Source organism: Bactrocera neohumeralis, chromosome 5, assembly GCF_024586455.1.
Source record: "Bactrocera neohumeralis isolate Rockhampton chromosome 5, APGP_CSIRO_Bneo_wtdbg2-racon-allhic-juicebox.fasta_v2, whole genome shotgun sequence".
In the NCBI taxonomy this organism is placed as follows: Eukaryota; Metazoa; Arthropoda; class Insecta; order Diptera; family Tephritidae; genus Bactrocera; species Bactrocera neohumeralis.
The window spans coordinates 40,159,356-40,175,706 of NC_065922.1; the positions used below are offsets into that span (position 1 = coordinate 40,159,356).

Here is a 16,351-nt window from a genome sequence, read left to right on the forward strand (position 1 = left end):
AATCAAAACACCGCTTACATGTTGATCGGACTCGACGATTTCCACTACTTTGTGCATCTTTGACATCAAAATTTCCAGAACGGAATTAACATAAACAAAAATTGCTCATGAGTTGATGATGCAATATCAGAACCATGGAGAGCATTCAAATTTTCAGCCAGTCGGCTTACATTTTCGACTTTATCGAAGAAAAATGTAAAATGTGTAGCATTTTCTTCTTCTTAGTTTTGACACGCGTTCAATTAGTAAGAGTCAATCAATCACAGCATGAAATTTATATTTATTTTCTGTACGAAATCTTATATATATTTCCAAAGTAAGAACGCAATTATACAACGTGAAACATAGAATACTAAGCCTTAAATTGGAACATTGTCAGACCCAACACCTTCATCTAGTACATCATATTATTGAAATATCTCTACAAATGAATCTTAAAATTGATAAAAAGGAAACTTTAATGATAACAGCGTCAACAATCATATCTCGAAGCCACGCCAACTAAAAAATAAAAACCACTTCAAATGCTAGGGCCACCAAAACAAACCAATTTCTGATCGCAAAATGCATAATAATGTGTTTCAAATAATAAATAGTTATCAAATGCTCGTGAACAATTGCATCCGTCTTACATTACGGAACGAACCAAACCTCCGTTTTTAATATAATTGAATGTGCTGTAGAATTTGTGCTGTAGAATTTGAATAAAAAGAAAGATTCAAAGATAAACAAGAGCAAATCTTACAAAATCATTGACAGTTTCATGAACTGAGGACATAAATATGTACTACATCCAAAATTGATCTTATATCTGAGGCAATAAAAGCACTGTAGACCAGTGTTTTATAAAAGCTTAATTCTTGAAAAATTCTTAAACAAAATTCCAAGGTGTTTCTCAATTATTTTTGAGCTCAAAGAGAACATTAATTAATTAAATATATCTGTGTATATATGTACATGAAAATGGAAGTCAGAGGCGCCAAGCCAATTAGAACTGGCAAGCTAGTAATTTTATCTTCTCTTTTCTATAATACTTCTTTATTATTCCAGCTTATTTCTTACCACTGACTTTTCTTAAGAATTTTCTTTTCGTGGTTAAGTTTTCAATTTTTTTTTTGCTCACCAAAGGGCATAATTAAAACGGAAAAATCTGACTGCAAGCATTTAAGGAAGGGAGCGAGGTGTTGAATAAATCTCGCATTGATTAATTATGACATTTCCACTTTCCACTTCTAATATAAATTTTAGTCCCGCTGTGACGCATAATCAAAGCAAGCAGTTCCTGGCAACGTTTGAGTAGTGTGTGTATGTAGAAATATACATATATATTGCGTTGTCACACCGAGAGCATTACTCTGCACATAATCGGGCATTTTGTGAATGCCTTCACCCTGTAATGTAATTGCGTGTATGAAGTTAAGTTGCAGCTGCAGCGGCAGTCTCAAAGTGGCAACACGTCGCAGTGCGTTTTCCGCCACTGTTTCCTGCCACACTTTAAGTAATTGAAGAGTTTCAGCGCGACACCAGCCAGGTGCAATGAAAACTAGTACTCTCAGCTCACTAAAAATCACAAAACGCGCCAAATTCTCACGCCAAAAACAAAGCACACACACAGATGCGCTATCGTGCTCGTACACTTGGCGCCTGACAACTGCAACAATTTGAGCGAATTGCAGTGGAATCACAAAGTCACAGACACGACACACAATAGCGGCACTCCACGCATGCACCTATGCTTGTGTATATGCGTGTGGGCCCACATACATGCGCTCACTTTATTTACCTAGATGCCCGTCATTTCGGCCACTCAGGCTCTCTGTTGCATGCAAGTCATGCCACCAGAAATTATTCATTTGTAGCATTCCACTTAAATTTCAAGCACATAAATTTCTATATATGCCACGCACACTTACATATACATACATATTACATAGCTTACATTTGCGAATGGTGGCATGACTTGCTTACTGTTACCACAATGAGTTCTACAAAATCAAAGTTTATAATTTATCTGTTTCATTGCGGAAAACTATTACATGCTCTAGGCGCGTGATCTTATATATGACATAAACTAAAATTATGTAGAACAAAGATTGCATTCCACTTTAGTTTCACGCATTACACCTCACTAAATATCAAAAAGCCAAAAAACAGATTTAAACAATAGTCACATCTCTATGCGAACAGCAGATTCTCTATCAATTTGTGTGTGGATGCTCTCTATAGTTTCTGAAACTACTTAACTAATTTTGAGGAAATTTTGAGAAAAGTTTCCAAAAATGTGTGAATATCTGAAACAGCTTCAATCTTTTAGAAAATGTTAATTTACTCAAACGGAAGGTGTTTCAGAAATGTATTTAAGAAAAAATAGGGTCAAAACTAATTTGACCAGAGCTGCCAATTATTAAAAAGAAAAAATATTTAATAACACCTTTGATGTGAAGTAAGTTTTACACGATGTCACAAATGAAAGTATTTAAAAAAGTCCCAATACGAAAAAAATATTTCAAACTCTGCTCAGAAGTGCTAAATAGGGTTGCCATATCCATAAGACTATGCGTCTATTACACAACTTCATATTGAACGAGAAACGTCGATTTTAAAATGGATGAGTTAATATACTTACTTTATAAAACCAGTGAGCCAGGAATGTTGATATACTCAGTCTTAACATAAATTCTGTTACAAAGTCACAATACATTCAGCGAGAACGCAAGACAAAAACCACACAGGGATATTATTAGATTAATATGTGCAGGTGATTGACCGTATGGAAGTCCAAATTTGAATTCGTTGAAGTACACTTTTTGTTCCAGGCATGGACTGTCAAATACTTCACAGAAATTTGAAGAATGTCAAAAAATCGTTGGTTCGAATAAGGTTGTCGTTGGTTCGAATACCATAGAAATTGTGTGTGCTACTACTCGATGGCCGAATGATTTGAAGGCTCGTGTGAGGCGAAATGGTGACCATTTCGAATAAAGCTTTTAATAAAATTTGGATGCTCGTACTCACCATGAAAAATGTCTAGTTTCTCCTTTGTCCGATAGAGTTTTCTATTTTCCACCATGCCATCTACAGGGTGCGGCACTCGAAGTGTTACCAATTAAAAAAGCCATAAATTCGGTTTGGAAAATTATTTTTATTTATTTTAAAGTACAAAATGTGTGAAAATCATTATAAATTCAGGACCAATTCACTTTTGCTCGATATGACCACCTTTTGCCTTAACTATGGCCTTGAGACGGTCAAAAACCGAATCGCAAGCTGCCCGAATGTGACTTGCCGGTATTTTGGCCCACTCACGGACAATGGCTTTCTTCAGCAACTCGAGACTGGTGTATTTTTTACTTCGGACCTTGCTCTTCAAAATAGCACAACGAGAATAATGCATTGGATTCGCATCTGGTGAATTCGAGAGCCATTGTGTGGTCGTAATGAAGTTCGGAACGTTGTTTTTCAGCCATTCTTGGTTCACTCGCGCTTTGTGAGACGGTGCTGAGTCTTGTTGAAACGTCCATGGTTTGCGACCGAAATATTTGTTTGCCCACGGCTTCAAAGCAGCCTCCAGAACACTTTCCCGATAATATGTCGCATTTACTTTGACGCCAGGATCGATGAAAACAATTGGAGAGCGTCCATCTGCGGTGACAGCGGCCCAAACCATTATTCGGTGTGAGATCATGGTCCTTTTGGAACTTGTAAGGCTTGACCTTGAGCTCATTTTTCAATATGCGTCGGATGCTGCGGTCGGATATTTTCAGTTCTTTAGCCATTTGATTGGCACTTCGTCATGGATTTCGCTCAAGTCGCTTCTTCAGTTTCCGAACCATCTCACTTGACATTGCAGTCTTTTGATGACCACCTCCATGGCGTTTTGCGATGCTACCAGTATCATTGTAACGAGTGATGGTGCGATAAACAAAAACTTTATTCACATTAACGTGTTTGAGCTCACGAACAATTGCTGGCTGTGATTTTCCAGCTAAATATAAAGCAATCACACTATTACGTTTGAATTCCATCGCTGATCACTTTTTTTGCGTTCAATTTTGGCAAAACGCTTTTGTACACTTGTGAACAATACTCCGAACTGTCATTCAGTAAATTTATAAACAGCTGATTCCAGCGCGACAGCTGCGCGAACGGTTGGTTACACTTCGAGTGCCGGACCCTGCAATTATAAATAAAGGAGCAACAAGCTTGTTTTAGATAAAGGAGTTCGGTCGATAAATTGTCAAAGACTGAACCAAAAATAATAGCCGAGTTTGATATTCGGCTCTAACGAGTGGGTTTATCGTTTCAAAATGGTAAAATATGGCAGATGGGAAGATGAAATTCGAATAAATTTTTGTTTAAGAAGAAGCATTCAAAAAGGGGCAAGCTAATATAGACAAATGTTTGAAAAATAATAGAAGGCTTTTAAATATAATTTTCGCGCGAAAAACCTCTTCGTCAAAATATTTTTTTCTAGGATGGTATGACCGGCAGTGATGAAATAATCATCATTTGTGAGCCGAGGCCGAAAAAACCACCTCAAGCATGTCAAAAATCAAGGTTATGTTAACAGTTTTCTTCGAATACAGAGGTTTTGTACACTCCGAATTCCTGCCGACCGGCCAAACTGTCAACAAAGATTACTAATTAATGTTATACGTTGTTTGCGCGAAGCAAATGGTGTCACAACTACCTTATACTTCTGATTTAGCTCGGTTTGACTTTTGGCTATTCAGCAAACTCAAACGACTGCTCGGGGAAGCCGTTTTGAAAAAATTGAAGATCTTCAAGGTGAATTGCTACGCGCATTGAAAACTATTCCGGAAATTGTTTTAACAACTTTTTCGAGAATTGAGAATAACGTTGGAACAAGTGTATTGGGGCCAAGGCGGATTACTTTGAGGGGACGATATAGCTTCACAATCTCTTATTTGCTTTTTGTAGGGTATTCTAGTTATAACGTTATTTCTTTTTCGTTTAAATACTTATTTTGTTACGGTTAGAAGGAATCAGAGAAACTTAGTTTGGAGACGTTAATTTAAATCTACCAAAATTTTTTTTCGTTCTACAAATCTTTCCAAACGTTATAAATTCTAACACTTTCAAGTTTTCGGTTACAAATGATTTCACCGTGTTTTCAACTCAATTCATTTCTGCCATTGAAGAAGTATCTAATATATGTCTATCTAAATAAACTGCCTTTCGTTAACATTCAGATGCAAACGCATCCCTCCTTTCACACTTCAAAATCAAGCACTGGCATATACAAACTATCTTTGTTGATGAAAACTGCGAATAAGAGGACTCAGTACACACCTATGAATAGTATTTCCCTTGTACCCGGCATGGCACTCAGGTATTTCCATAACTTCGGAATATAGACCATATATAGTATATTTGTATTTACATACATGTATGTGGCGCTTATCAAACAAAGGTATGTATACAAACGGGCTCTCCTCAGTTAGTCAGAGTACTCTTCAACGCTAGATAGAACAACACTTAGACGAAATCGTTTCGTCGTTCATCGAGAATCTTGACATTCGACACCAACACTTAGCTTCTCCTTGTTTAACACCTGATGACAGCTGGGATTGAGTAAGCCACTTGGCGAGTTGTTCGCCGCTACATCATATTCATATTTAATATTTGCATTTACATAGTGTTGCCTTGCATGACGGACATTTCGACACACACACACACACATACATACTACATCTCCAAAGTTTCATATTTTTGTAGGAGTATGGCTACTTTGGCTTGGAAATTGTACGTAAAAACCTTTTTATGTTACATTCCAGCATATGAGGTTATTGCTTCGAATGTTCATACTCCTGCACACATATATACATTTAATACATGCATGTAATATACAAGCATATGGACATGACTGCCGGAAGTGTGAAGTGGTAACATTACATATTGGCATGGCTTCAGGCTGCAAGATAACTCACGCTTAAAAATATTATGTAGTGTATGTACTAAGTGTAATAATATATTAATATATACATACATATATACAAGTTGTTTGTGGCATGCAACATATATTATAGGCGTAATATTTTGAAGCCTTGAACTCCCGAACGCAGGACAGTCAAAACGGAAATTTTGAATTGTTTCCACCTCGTCTTCTTCCATACAACTTCTGCAGATGGCGACTGATAAGATTCCCAGCCTTACAAATGGACGTCAATCGAGCAATGGCTTGTTAAAACCTCCACAACTGGGATCTAGTCTTACTAAGGGTAAAGAGAGCACTAGATTTCTTGGGATCGATCTTGGGCGAAAGGATTTTGCGACAGCGCATGTACCGATAGTGACCCAGTGATCTAGTAGTAGAACATAAGAGGATTCGGAAGCACCGACACGCTCCCATCCTGCTGATAGCAGTTCTAGGATGACTTTCCTTGCTAGTCGTTCAGCTTTACAATTGCCTGTGATTCCCATACCAGCCTCATCACTAAGATACTTGATGCTATTAATAACGAGGTTAGACACTCCTTGACCAACCCTGAATGGACTGTTAATGAGTTCAAAGCTAGTATCGTCGCCCTGCTATCTGAGTGGATGGTCACTTCTCTGAAGGAGGTTGCACTCTGGAGCGGTAAATCTGCTGTAACCTTAAGAGGTCTGATCCGGCCTCGTAAGCATTGCAATAGTCAGGACGTCTGAAGCTGGAGTTTATAGAGAGCTGCTGACAGTAAACCCCTGTCCCAACCTTCACCCCAAGCTTTGACCCATCCGTATAGAAGCTCACTGCCGCTCTCCTTCAACCGCTTCTTCCCAATTACACTTCCTCCGCCGGTATATTAGCAGAGAAGAAACCAACAGAGTTTGGTTTGGCGACTCCCTGATTCAAGTGATCTGGTAGGAAGTCAAAGTGTGTGGGTATTTCCGACTGTTCAGCCACGGCAAGAAGGAGTAGAGGCTGATGGGCCAAGTAAGCAAGTAGAGAGCTTTAAATTCGTCTATAACCGAATAATATATATTATTAAAATATTATATACATATATTCTTGCACAACAACAACTTTTCAAAATTAGCAAACCACTTCAAGAATACTGACTATGAATTCAACATTCGTTTCTAGACGAAATTGTTGGACGACCAGCAGAGGAGCGTTATAAAGTATATGAAAGCTATGTCGGGAATACTTTCAGCAATTTCGGCTTCACACTCCCATATATCTAAAATAATACCAGCTCGTAATTTGTTAAAATAACTTACACTGACCGATATATACAATATAAAGTAGAATCTTCCAAAATGTATATTATGGGTAATTGTATTGGATAAAAGTGTTTGAGGGAAGTACTGGTCTGATATCGTCCATTTTTAGCAGCAGATCACATGTTTAACAGGAAATGTTTGTCACTTAATTTCATTAAATTCCATGCCGTTGGTTATATAATAAGTTAAACAGACTGCAATTGATTTGGTGATAACCTAGCTTAAGTGCTACAATATTGAAGTAACTGTTAACGAATTAAAAACTCAGAACCGATAAAACTTCTTTATACTATACAAATATAAATTATATAGTATATTTGATTAGTAGTTGTTGTGAATACAAGCATTATTTGCGAATTATCTCATTTTTGCCTCATAAGAATAAAAAATATGAATATTCATAGAGCACATTGATATGCACATTTAATGCTGGTAATGTTATTGCAGCGATTACAATTCTTATGGCGCTTAAAATCACATTATGTGCTGTATTTTTAATGTAAGAATCGCTTTAATATCACACTGGGGTCAGATTTATTTTCCATATGAAATGAGGCTGCATCAGCACAGCGAGATCGCGAGCCGTGGCGCCCTGGTAAATAGGCTACCCAATATACATACCTAGCTCATATACATAGTAAATGCTTGTTCATATGTATGTGAGCATATTCATTCATATGCATGGTATATGCTCGTTGTAACAAAGAAAGGTTGTAACAAAGGACGAATACTAAATAATAAAATGTTTAAAGCATATTTTACAACCATCTTTTAACGGCGTTATTGTTCCCATTTTATTATTTTACATCTTTTCCTTCGCGGAAAAAGCAGCGGAAGACATAATAAGCGACCGTTCACTAGCCGTTTTGTTCGCCATTACATATTTATGAATATACATATGTATACGTAGTATCATAGTCCAGTTACTCAGCAACCGCAAATTGTAATAACCGTCGCAGTTACTTTTATCGAATCAATATACTAACCTACATAGGTCAAATTCATTATTATGAAATATGATTTAGTTTTCTTACGGCACCGCCGATAATTCCACCGGCCCACAAACCACACCAATAACATTTACATAACCATTGAGCCAGAAATGAGGCTCATCGTTGAACAAAATTTAGCTCGAAAACGTCGGATCGTCTTGGAACTTTTCAAGAGTCTATAGGGCGAAGTGATGTCGTTTGGGAATGTCGATCGGCTCAGCTCCTGCACAAGCTGTATTTTGTACGCTTTCAGTTTAAGATCTTGAAGTAAAATGCGGCATACGTTAGTCCGAGTTGGTGCGAACGGCGCCGAATCGACTCTCCGCGGTCTTCGTGTACACTCTCAGCTACGACATCTATTTTTTTTTTTTCACTGCATGCTGTAGGTTGTCTATCGGGTCAAATATTATCCAATAATGAAGGCTGGGTCTCAAGATGGGGGATGGTTTTGCGAATAGGACAGCATTTTCCCTGGCATATTACCGTAAAGGGTCTTTCAGGGAAAGTATCACTGCCGACCAGTCATTCAAGCGCGCTACTGTAAGTATACTACTCTGCCAAAGCCAACGTAAATTTTCTTTCGAGTTCAATTCAATTTAGTTGAATATCAGAAATCTGCAGAAAAACTCACATGCACGAACACGCAATTGTAAACGCTTAAGTGTGGAAGAGTTAAGTTAACCATTATGATAGAAAATTTATGCTTTTTTGATCTCCAACAACTCCGTAGTACACCCCGAATATATATTATGTATAGCCACCACACTCAGCAGACGATATTTCAGCGTTAATGATACGTAAAAAGCTTTCAAGTACAGCACGAAGCAATGAGTTTATGACTGCCATTTCGTCAGAGTAACATTAAAATATACAATAACAACAAGAGTGCTAACAGCATTGAAAGGTCCAGTAAGGTAAACTAGATATTTGGGCAATCTAATAAACAGTCACAGTTAGCACCGCTTAACATTGGGGTCTAAAAACTATAAATTATATAAAACCCTAACTCCGATAGTGTTTCTATGCGGAAGGAACGCTCTACACTCATGCAAAATGTCAGTTCATCAATACGTTTGGTGGCCACTTTATCTCCTTATTGACATCTGTTTCACAAGTTTCAGCTTTTCCTAGTGGGAATCGGCGTAGGCAAGCTGTGCGAGCAATTGTTATGTGATAAAAGTTCTGCAAACATTCAGCTTTTCTCAGCTTTTCATAGCACTGACAGTCAGTTTGTCAGCGCAAAATAATAATAGACGGACATTAACAATAAAAATGTGATTCGCAAACGGACTCTCACTGACAAAGCACTGCATTATTTGTTCAGAAGAAATGAATTTCGCTAAAGCTCTCGTAATTTTCTGAAATGAGTTAAGCATCCAATGCATAATGAGGAGCATAAAATTATATTTTACTGTTTTTACTATGCGACCCGTTGAGTTCGTTACCAAAGTCGAAGAAATCGCAAATGGTAAGGAATGAAATTAATGTAGCGGGCTAAGCATTCATTTATAGGCATTTGTCCTGCCTAGAGCCCTTAAGAAAGGCCTTAGTTTGAAAATTCATTCTGGAAGTAAGGAAAAAAAGACTCCAATCGTTCTCTTGAACTTGAAAAAAGCTGCCGAGTTTGTTAGTAACGCAGGAAACGACATAAAGAACATTAATATATACATAAGTTTGTACGTCGATGGCCAAGCGGCAATTAAAGAAATAATCTTACACAGCATTGTGTCAAAGAATACTCTTAGAAGTAGGAAGGCTGAAAGTGGCAACCTGTGTTCCAAGAACAGTGCAGAAATTACGAAAATCGCTTAAAACAATATACAATGAAAATTCTGAAAAGGCAGAGAATGACTTAATAGCTTGCAGGATCGTCAAAATCATGCCACCAGGAAACATGCTTTTTACACACACAGTCTCGAAAAGACAGCATGGCCTAGTTACAGGTGGCATCACAGCGTCACAATTCAAAAGACTGGTTAAGCTATCAGAATTATGTAGATCAAGCCTCTGTTAAACTTTGGAAAAAGCGTTGGCATCCTTCACGACGTAAACTTGAGCTAGTATCAAACTGAACCTTCAGCAGACATTACTAAGGACCTGTAGATCTATGTACAGCGTGAGTGTCAGCCAGTATAACCTAACCTTATCTAAAAAACTCATAAGAAATGCGAACAAAATACTTTTAAAAAGTAAAAAAAGTTCCGGAACAAACTTAACATGAATACTTTTGATACTGAGCTTAAATACCACCTCACTACGTACATATTTCGTTCTTTTTCCTCTATCTCTTTCCACTCTATCTCTTTTTTAAGAAGTACCTTAGGCCGTTGCTTCGCATAAGCCGGTCCAATTGGCACCGTTTGCAGTAAGAGGCAGTGATAAGAAAATTAAACTAACATCATTTACACATACTTGTTTACACACGTCTCGCAAAATGAATGCCATAATTTGTTGAACAGGCTCGAATGAGGCAATAAATCTTCCATTTAGTATTATTTGTACAGCTAAATACACGTCATTACATTTAAACACGCGCGGACACGCAAATAAACGCTTGCAACAATAATGTAATTACGCTGTTATCAGGCAAATATGAGAGGTCATTTGGTTATACATAAATTAACGACAGTGTGTTTCACAAGAAAACCGACAATATTTCAAACCGCATCGCCGCACTGTGCTCCCCAATTTAGTGCGCCTCATAAATTGTACAGTTGCTTTTAAGTGGCGCTCTGTAAACTATGGTATATACTCTTTTACTGGGCAGTCCAATTAGGCAGAGAATATTATGTGTTTCAACGATATGCGAGAAGTTTTGGAACGCCCCGAAGAAAGGTCGGATAATTTGTATATAACTGACAAGGGTCACAAGCTGCGTCGATTCAGTCACATCCGTCTGTTCGTCAGTCTGTCTGTATATATGCCAACCAGTTCCTCATTTTTGAGATATCGACCTGATATTTTCTCTCGGAACGCTTTAGCATATAGCTGCCATGCTAACTGAATGATCAGAATCAGGTGCTTACATGGAAAACTTTTTAAATAAAGCTGTTATGCCAACTGAACGATCAAAATCTAGTTCTTGTATTTTTGGTGCGCCCGTCAATCACAGACCTATGTCCTATGTCTTGACGAAAATAGACACTATTGTTGGGATTCCATCAAGTCAATAATGTATAGTATATAGATAAACCCGTAACGAGGACCAATTGGGTACTAACTCTAGACTCGGTATTGTTTGGAGAAAACCGACGCTGGAAAGGCTAGTGCCAGATTTGGTCCACTCCTATGAAACGCACGGTTGAAGGTTTCGGACATACATATCTAGGTATACATAGTTGTTCTTAATGGACACAGTGTTAGTTATTCCATCATATATTATAAGTTTATGCCTAAGTAAATACATAGGAGTTTTTGTAATTAGGTGTTAATATGTTAAAGAGGTGTGTCTACATATGTAGATACATATGTATGTATATGCCTTAATATCACTCTGCTAAATTAATTGCTATTTAATATCCTTGTACTACAAATATAAGAAATTTAATTTTGATGAAAAAGGATTATTAGATTATTATTCATTTACTCGCATCAAAATCTTGCATATTTACTTATACAATAACTTATCTTCTTATAGGTGAATAGAGGACGTTGGGATCTTCCGGGGTTCATATGTGATTTTTATATAGCTATGGATGTGATATGTTCAACATCATCGATCTTCAATCTAGTGGCGATATCGATAGATCGGTAAGTAAAGTTTACTATATATAACTGCTGTGCGATATTTGAAGATTTTTAGAAGCAAAGTTCACTCCAGTTTAACGTCCAATGAAAATTAACCGATTTATCAGACTAGCTTTTTATACCTAACAAACAAAGTATTGACATTCGAGGGTTTCCTTACGCAAAAATGGTTTCAGCTGAAATTTTAAAACTGCACTTTCGCTGTTAATTGATTTTATATGGTTTAAGTATGGAGAGGTTTCCACTAAGTCGTCGTTTATTGCATAAATACTCGTACCAATTTTATCCCTTAATACTGACAGAATTTCTCAAACTTTTTTAGCTCATCCATTTGATATAGTTCATCTAAAACTAGACTTTAAAGTTTTAGCCTTAATATCATGAGACATTAAAGTCGAATGTCATTATTAAAGAAACTACTATAAGAAAGTTATGTCAAGGTGCAACTTGCAAGGATCAAAGACGCTAAAATACATTCAAGTGTTGGCAAAACTTCAACTTGAACAAGTAAGGAAGGGCTAAGTTCGGGTGTCACCGAACATTTTATACTCTCGCATGGTAAAGTGATAATCGAGATTTCATAATACGTCATTTACATATTTTTCAAATACCGTATTTTTGTAAAGTTTTATTCCGCTATCATCATTGGTTCCTAATGTTTATACTCGTATTATACAGAGAAGGCATCAGATGGAATTCAAAATAGCTTTATATTGGAAGAAGGCGTGGTTGTGAACCGATTTCACCCATATTTCGTACATGTCATCAGGGTGTTAAGAAAATATTATATACCGAATTTCATTGAAATCGGTCTAGTAGCTCCTGAGATATGGTTCTTGGTCCATAAGTGGGCGGCGCCACGCCCATTTTCAATTTTTAAAAAAAGCCTGGGTGCAGCTTCCTTCTGCCACTTCTTCCGTAAAATTTAGTGTTTCTGACGTTTTTTGTTAGTCGGTTATCGCACTTTTAGTGATTTTGAACATAACCTTTGTATGGGAGGTGGGCGTGGTTATTATCCGATTTCTTCCATTTTTGAACTGTACATGGAAATGCCTGAAGGAAACGACTCTGTAGACTTTGGTTGACATAGCTATAGTAGTTTCCGAGATATGTACAAAAAACTTAGTAGGGGGCGGGGCCACGCCCACTTTTTCAAAAAAATTACTTCCAAATATGTCCCTCCCTAATGCGATCCTTTGTGCCAAATTTCACTTTAATATCTTTATTTATGGCTTAGTTATGACACTTTATAGGTTTTCGGTTTCCGCCATTTTGTGGGCGTGGCAGTGGGCCGATTTTGCCCATCTTCGAACTTAACCTTCTTATGGAGCCAAGGAATACGTGTACCAAGTTTCATCATGATATCTCAATTTTTACTCAGTTACAGCTTGCACGGACGGACGGACGGACAGACGGACGGACAGACAGACATCCGGATTTCGACTCTACTCGTCGCCCTGATCACTTTGGTATATATAACCCTATATCTGACTCTTTTAGTTTTAGGACTTACAAACAACCGTTATGTGAACAAAACTATTATACTCTCCTTAGCAACTTTGTTGCGAGAGTATAAAAATGTTGCGAAAGAATCAACCATTCATTATTTGACGAAATTGTGAGTTACTTAAAATTAAATTTTGTATTTCATTAAGTTAAATTTTAGATTATAGACTCAATTAGTTTTTAGTTAGTTTTCCCGTCAGCGAAATTTATATTAAAAGCAATCTTAAATGAGATTTATCTGAAATAGACTTAAGCGAAGAATCCAATTTTTATATATTGAGTTGATGTGTAAAAGGTTAACCAAGAGATTGCAATTGATGATATTAGGGATATGAGATTAATAAAATAAGATTTGTTAGAATAACGGTAATTACTATATGGAGCATGATACATTTTCTCTTATTTTCAGCACTAAACTAAAGTATACCTAATATTAGACGTTCAGTTAATTTTGTAGCGATATCTTACATATTGACCAATTTATACAATTAAATTCTTTGTCAATAATTTCGTAAAAAGCTGGAGATAAAGAAGGTTCAAAACAACAATGAAATTTTTCTACATATTATAAGGAATCGAATTCTAAAGGTAATATCAAAATTTGAAGCCGATCGGATAAAAACTGTCAAAGTTATTTGTCTCGACAATTGTAAAAAAGTTTAACGAAAATCGCAAAACTATATGCGCTTAAAGTCATTTAATAAAAAATTCCTTGCTTCAAATCAAGTTGAAACTTATTTTTATGTTAATCATCAAAGTTTAAAATCAGAAAATGATGCTTCTCGAATTTTTATTCTATATCTCACAGATTGACCGATATTTTCGATAAAAAGTTCGCAATAGAAACTGAGGTACGCATGTTCGATATCTGTGTGCTGGAATAGCTTTAGTCTGATTTGAACAATTTTTGGTCATAAAGTGATAGTCGTTTTTATCCGGATACATTTATGGGTTCCTGATTTGTATAGTGGAAAGTAAGTGAAATAATCAAGTGAAATTAAAAATTGATAGAGTTAATAATTAGGTATTGCATTGCGATCTAGAATCTATTGTGCCCACTCCCATATTACATATGGTCACCAAGGTCCAGCATCCTGAATAATTCAAGAATCCTGCAGGGTGCTACTGAAGCCGCCTGCTGCCGCCTGCTGCCGCCTGCTGCCAGTGCTGTTCTCTCTCCACTCTCTCCTCCGTGAGGAGCAGCTCCTTAAGAGTGCAGGACCCCACTGCGATGCATTGTTCTGGTCCCGTCATCTTGAACGCTGCTGCAGAGCTCATTTCCGGCTACCCCAGGTGTATCCGGTTGCACACTGATAGGCGGTTCAGCCTTGATATGCACTTCTCTACTAAAACCGTTATAATCCCTTATGCTAAGATCGCTTTTAGTGCCGCATGACTGTCGCTAAGAATGGCGTTACCCTGGTTGTGATATTTGCGGTGGAGATTGAGTTCTTCGCACTGACTTATAGTAAAAACTTCAGCTCTAAAAAAGCTTGGAAAACGTCCCATTTAAAGGGATAGCTTAATATGCGGCCCCGCGATGCCTGCTCCAATGTCTTCCATTGTTTTTGAGCCCTCAGTTTACCACTGGATAGTACTGTCTCTTAATAGTATATCAAGCGCAAAGTCATTCCACTCTGTCTTGCTGCCGAGAAAGGTTAATCCTTTTGGTAACGCCGTCCCTTGGAAGAAGGACTAGTGGTGTGCTTTCCCCTTGGACCTTCATGTGTTGAGACGACGTTATCTTTCCTTCGCCGAAACTCTCTGCTGACATTAGCAGCGTGGTATGTTTCGCTACCTACTATTTAATCACGAAATGCCGCGGTGTGAGCTCCAGCATGATTTCAAGCGCAGCAGTGGGGCATATGCGCATTCCCCTGAAGCAGAGACACTGGCGAGTCTTTGCATCTTCGATAGCTTAAGGCCTACCGAAGACTTCGTTGTCTTGGCAGCCCAAGCAACCCCTCCATAAGTGACAATAGGCCTTACAGTCACGGTATACAGCCATGTGCATCCTTGTATCCCAAGATCTGCCGGCCAGACGCTTTCAGCAAGATCAACAGCGCCTTGGTAACGCTCTTGCTCTTTTGGACAGTGTTGGCCTATCTTCTGCATACTGGATCCACATGCCAACATTATCAAAAGCACCGTTAGGCACATATGAGCCATTATAACAATGCTTGGTACAGAGTTCTTGTGGTACAGAGCAGTGTTAGTGGATATGCCTGCTGCGTACGCGTGCTGGCTGACATGTAGGGGCGCTTCCGATCCTATATGGTTTTCCACTATCTTTTCCATCCCTTTTAGCATGAAGGATGTGAGACTAAATGGCCGGAATGATTTGGCCAACGAGCAGTCTCTTCTACCTATCTTGGGGATGAGGATTACTTTCGCTATTCTCCATAGTTCAGGGATAAACACCATCAGGTTTTTCCTCTTTGCGGACCGATTCGTAGCATCTTAAGGTGCTGCGTTTTCGCTCTCCCTCCTCTCCGACTAGGCGGCGCCTCTGATTGCTGCGCCTAGTAGCAGACGCGGAATTTAGCACCTGCGCGTCTTTTAGTGGCAGGAGAAGGGTTACTGACCCAGCTCCTGCTTAGAGTCAGCTTCTCTACTTCCTCTGGTGACATACCGTTCTGATGGTATCTCAAGTACCACTTGAGAGCGCGTTCTTCCGGCGAAAGAGCGTCCAAAAAGCTGAACTTGCGTTTAGCCCCTGGGCCGCTTTTACTTGCAGTTTGCAAGTTGCTGCGTTTTTTAGATCTATAAGTATGATTATTCTGCTTTCTTTCTAATGCGTGACTAGTCAGGCAAATCACACAAGTCACCAGATGAGCTTTCAAGTTGTCGACAAATTCATAGCTGTTCAACACACAAGT

The 16,351-nt window shown here is 38.0% G+C and overlaps 1 protein-coding gene across 5 annotated transcripts in view; it reads left to right on the plus strand.

Annotated features, from left to right (window-relative positions):
- The window catches only part of LOC126759669 (dopamine D2-like receptor), a 281,735-nt gene that overhangs the window by 253,587 nt on the left and 11,797 nt on the right, over positions 1-16,351 (plus strand). For all 5 annotated transcript variants that reach the window (XM_050474652.1, XM_050474651.1, XM_050474655.1 and 2 more), the window contains exon 5: positions 11,857-11,969. In XM_050474652.1, coding sequence (XP_050330609.1) covers positions 11,857-11,969 — 113 coding nt within the window. The remainder of the gene's footprint in view (positions 1-11,856; positions 11,970-16,351) is intronic.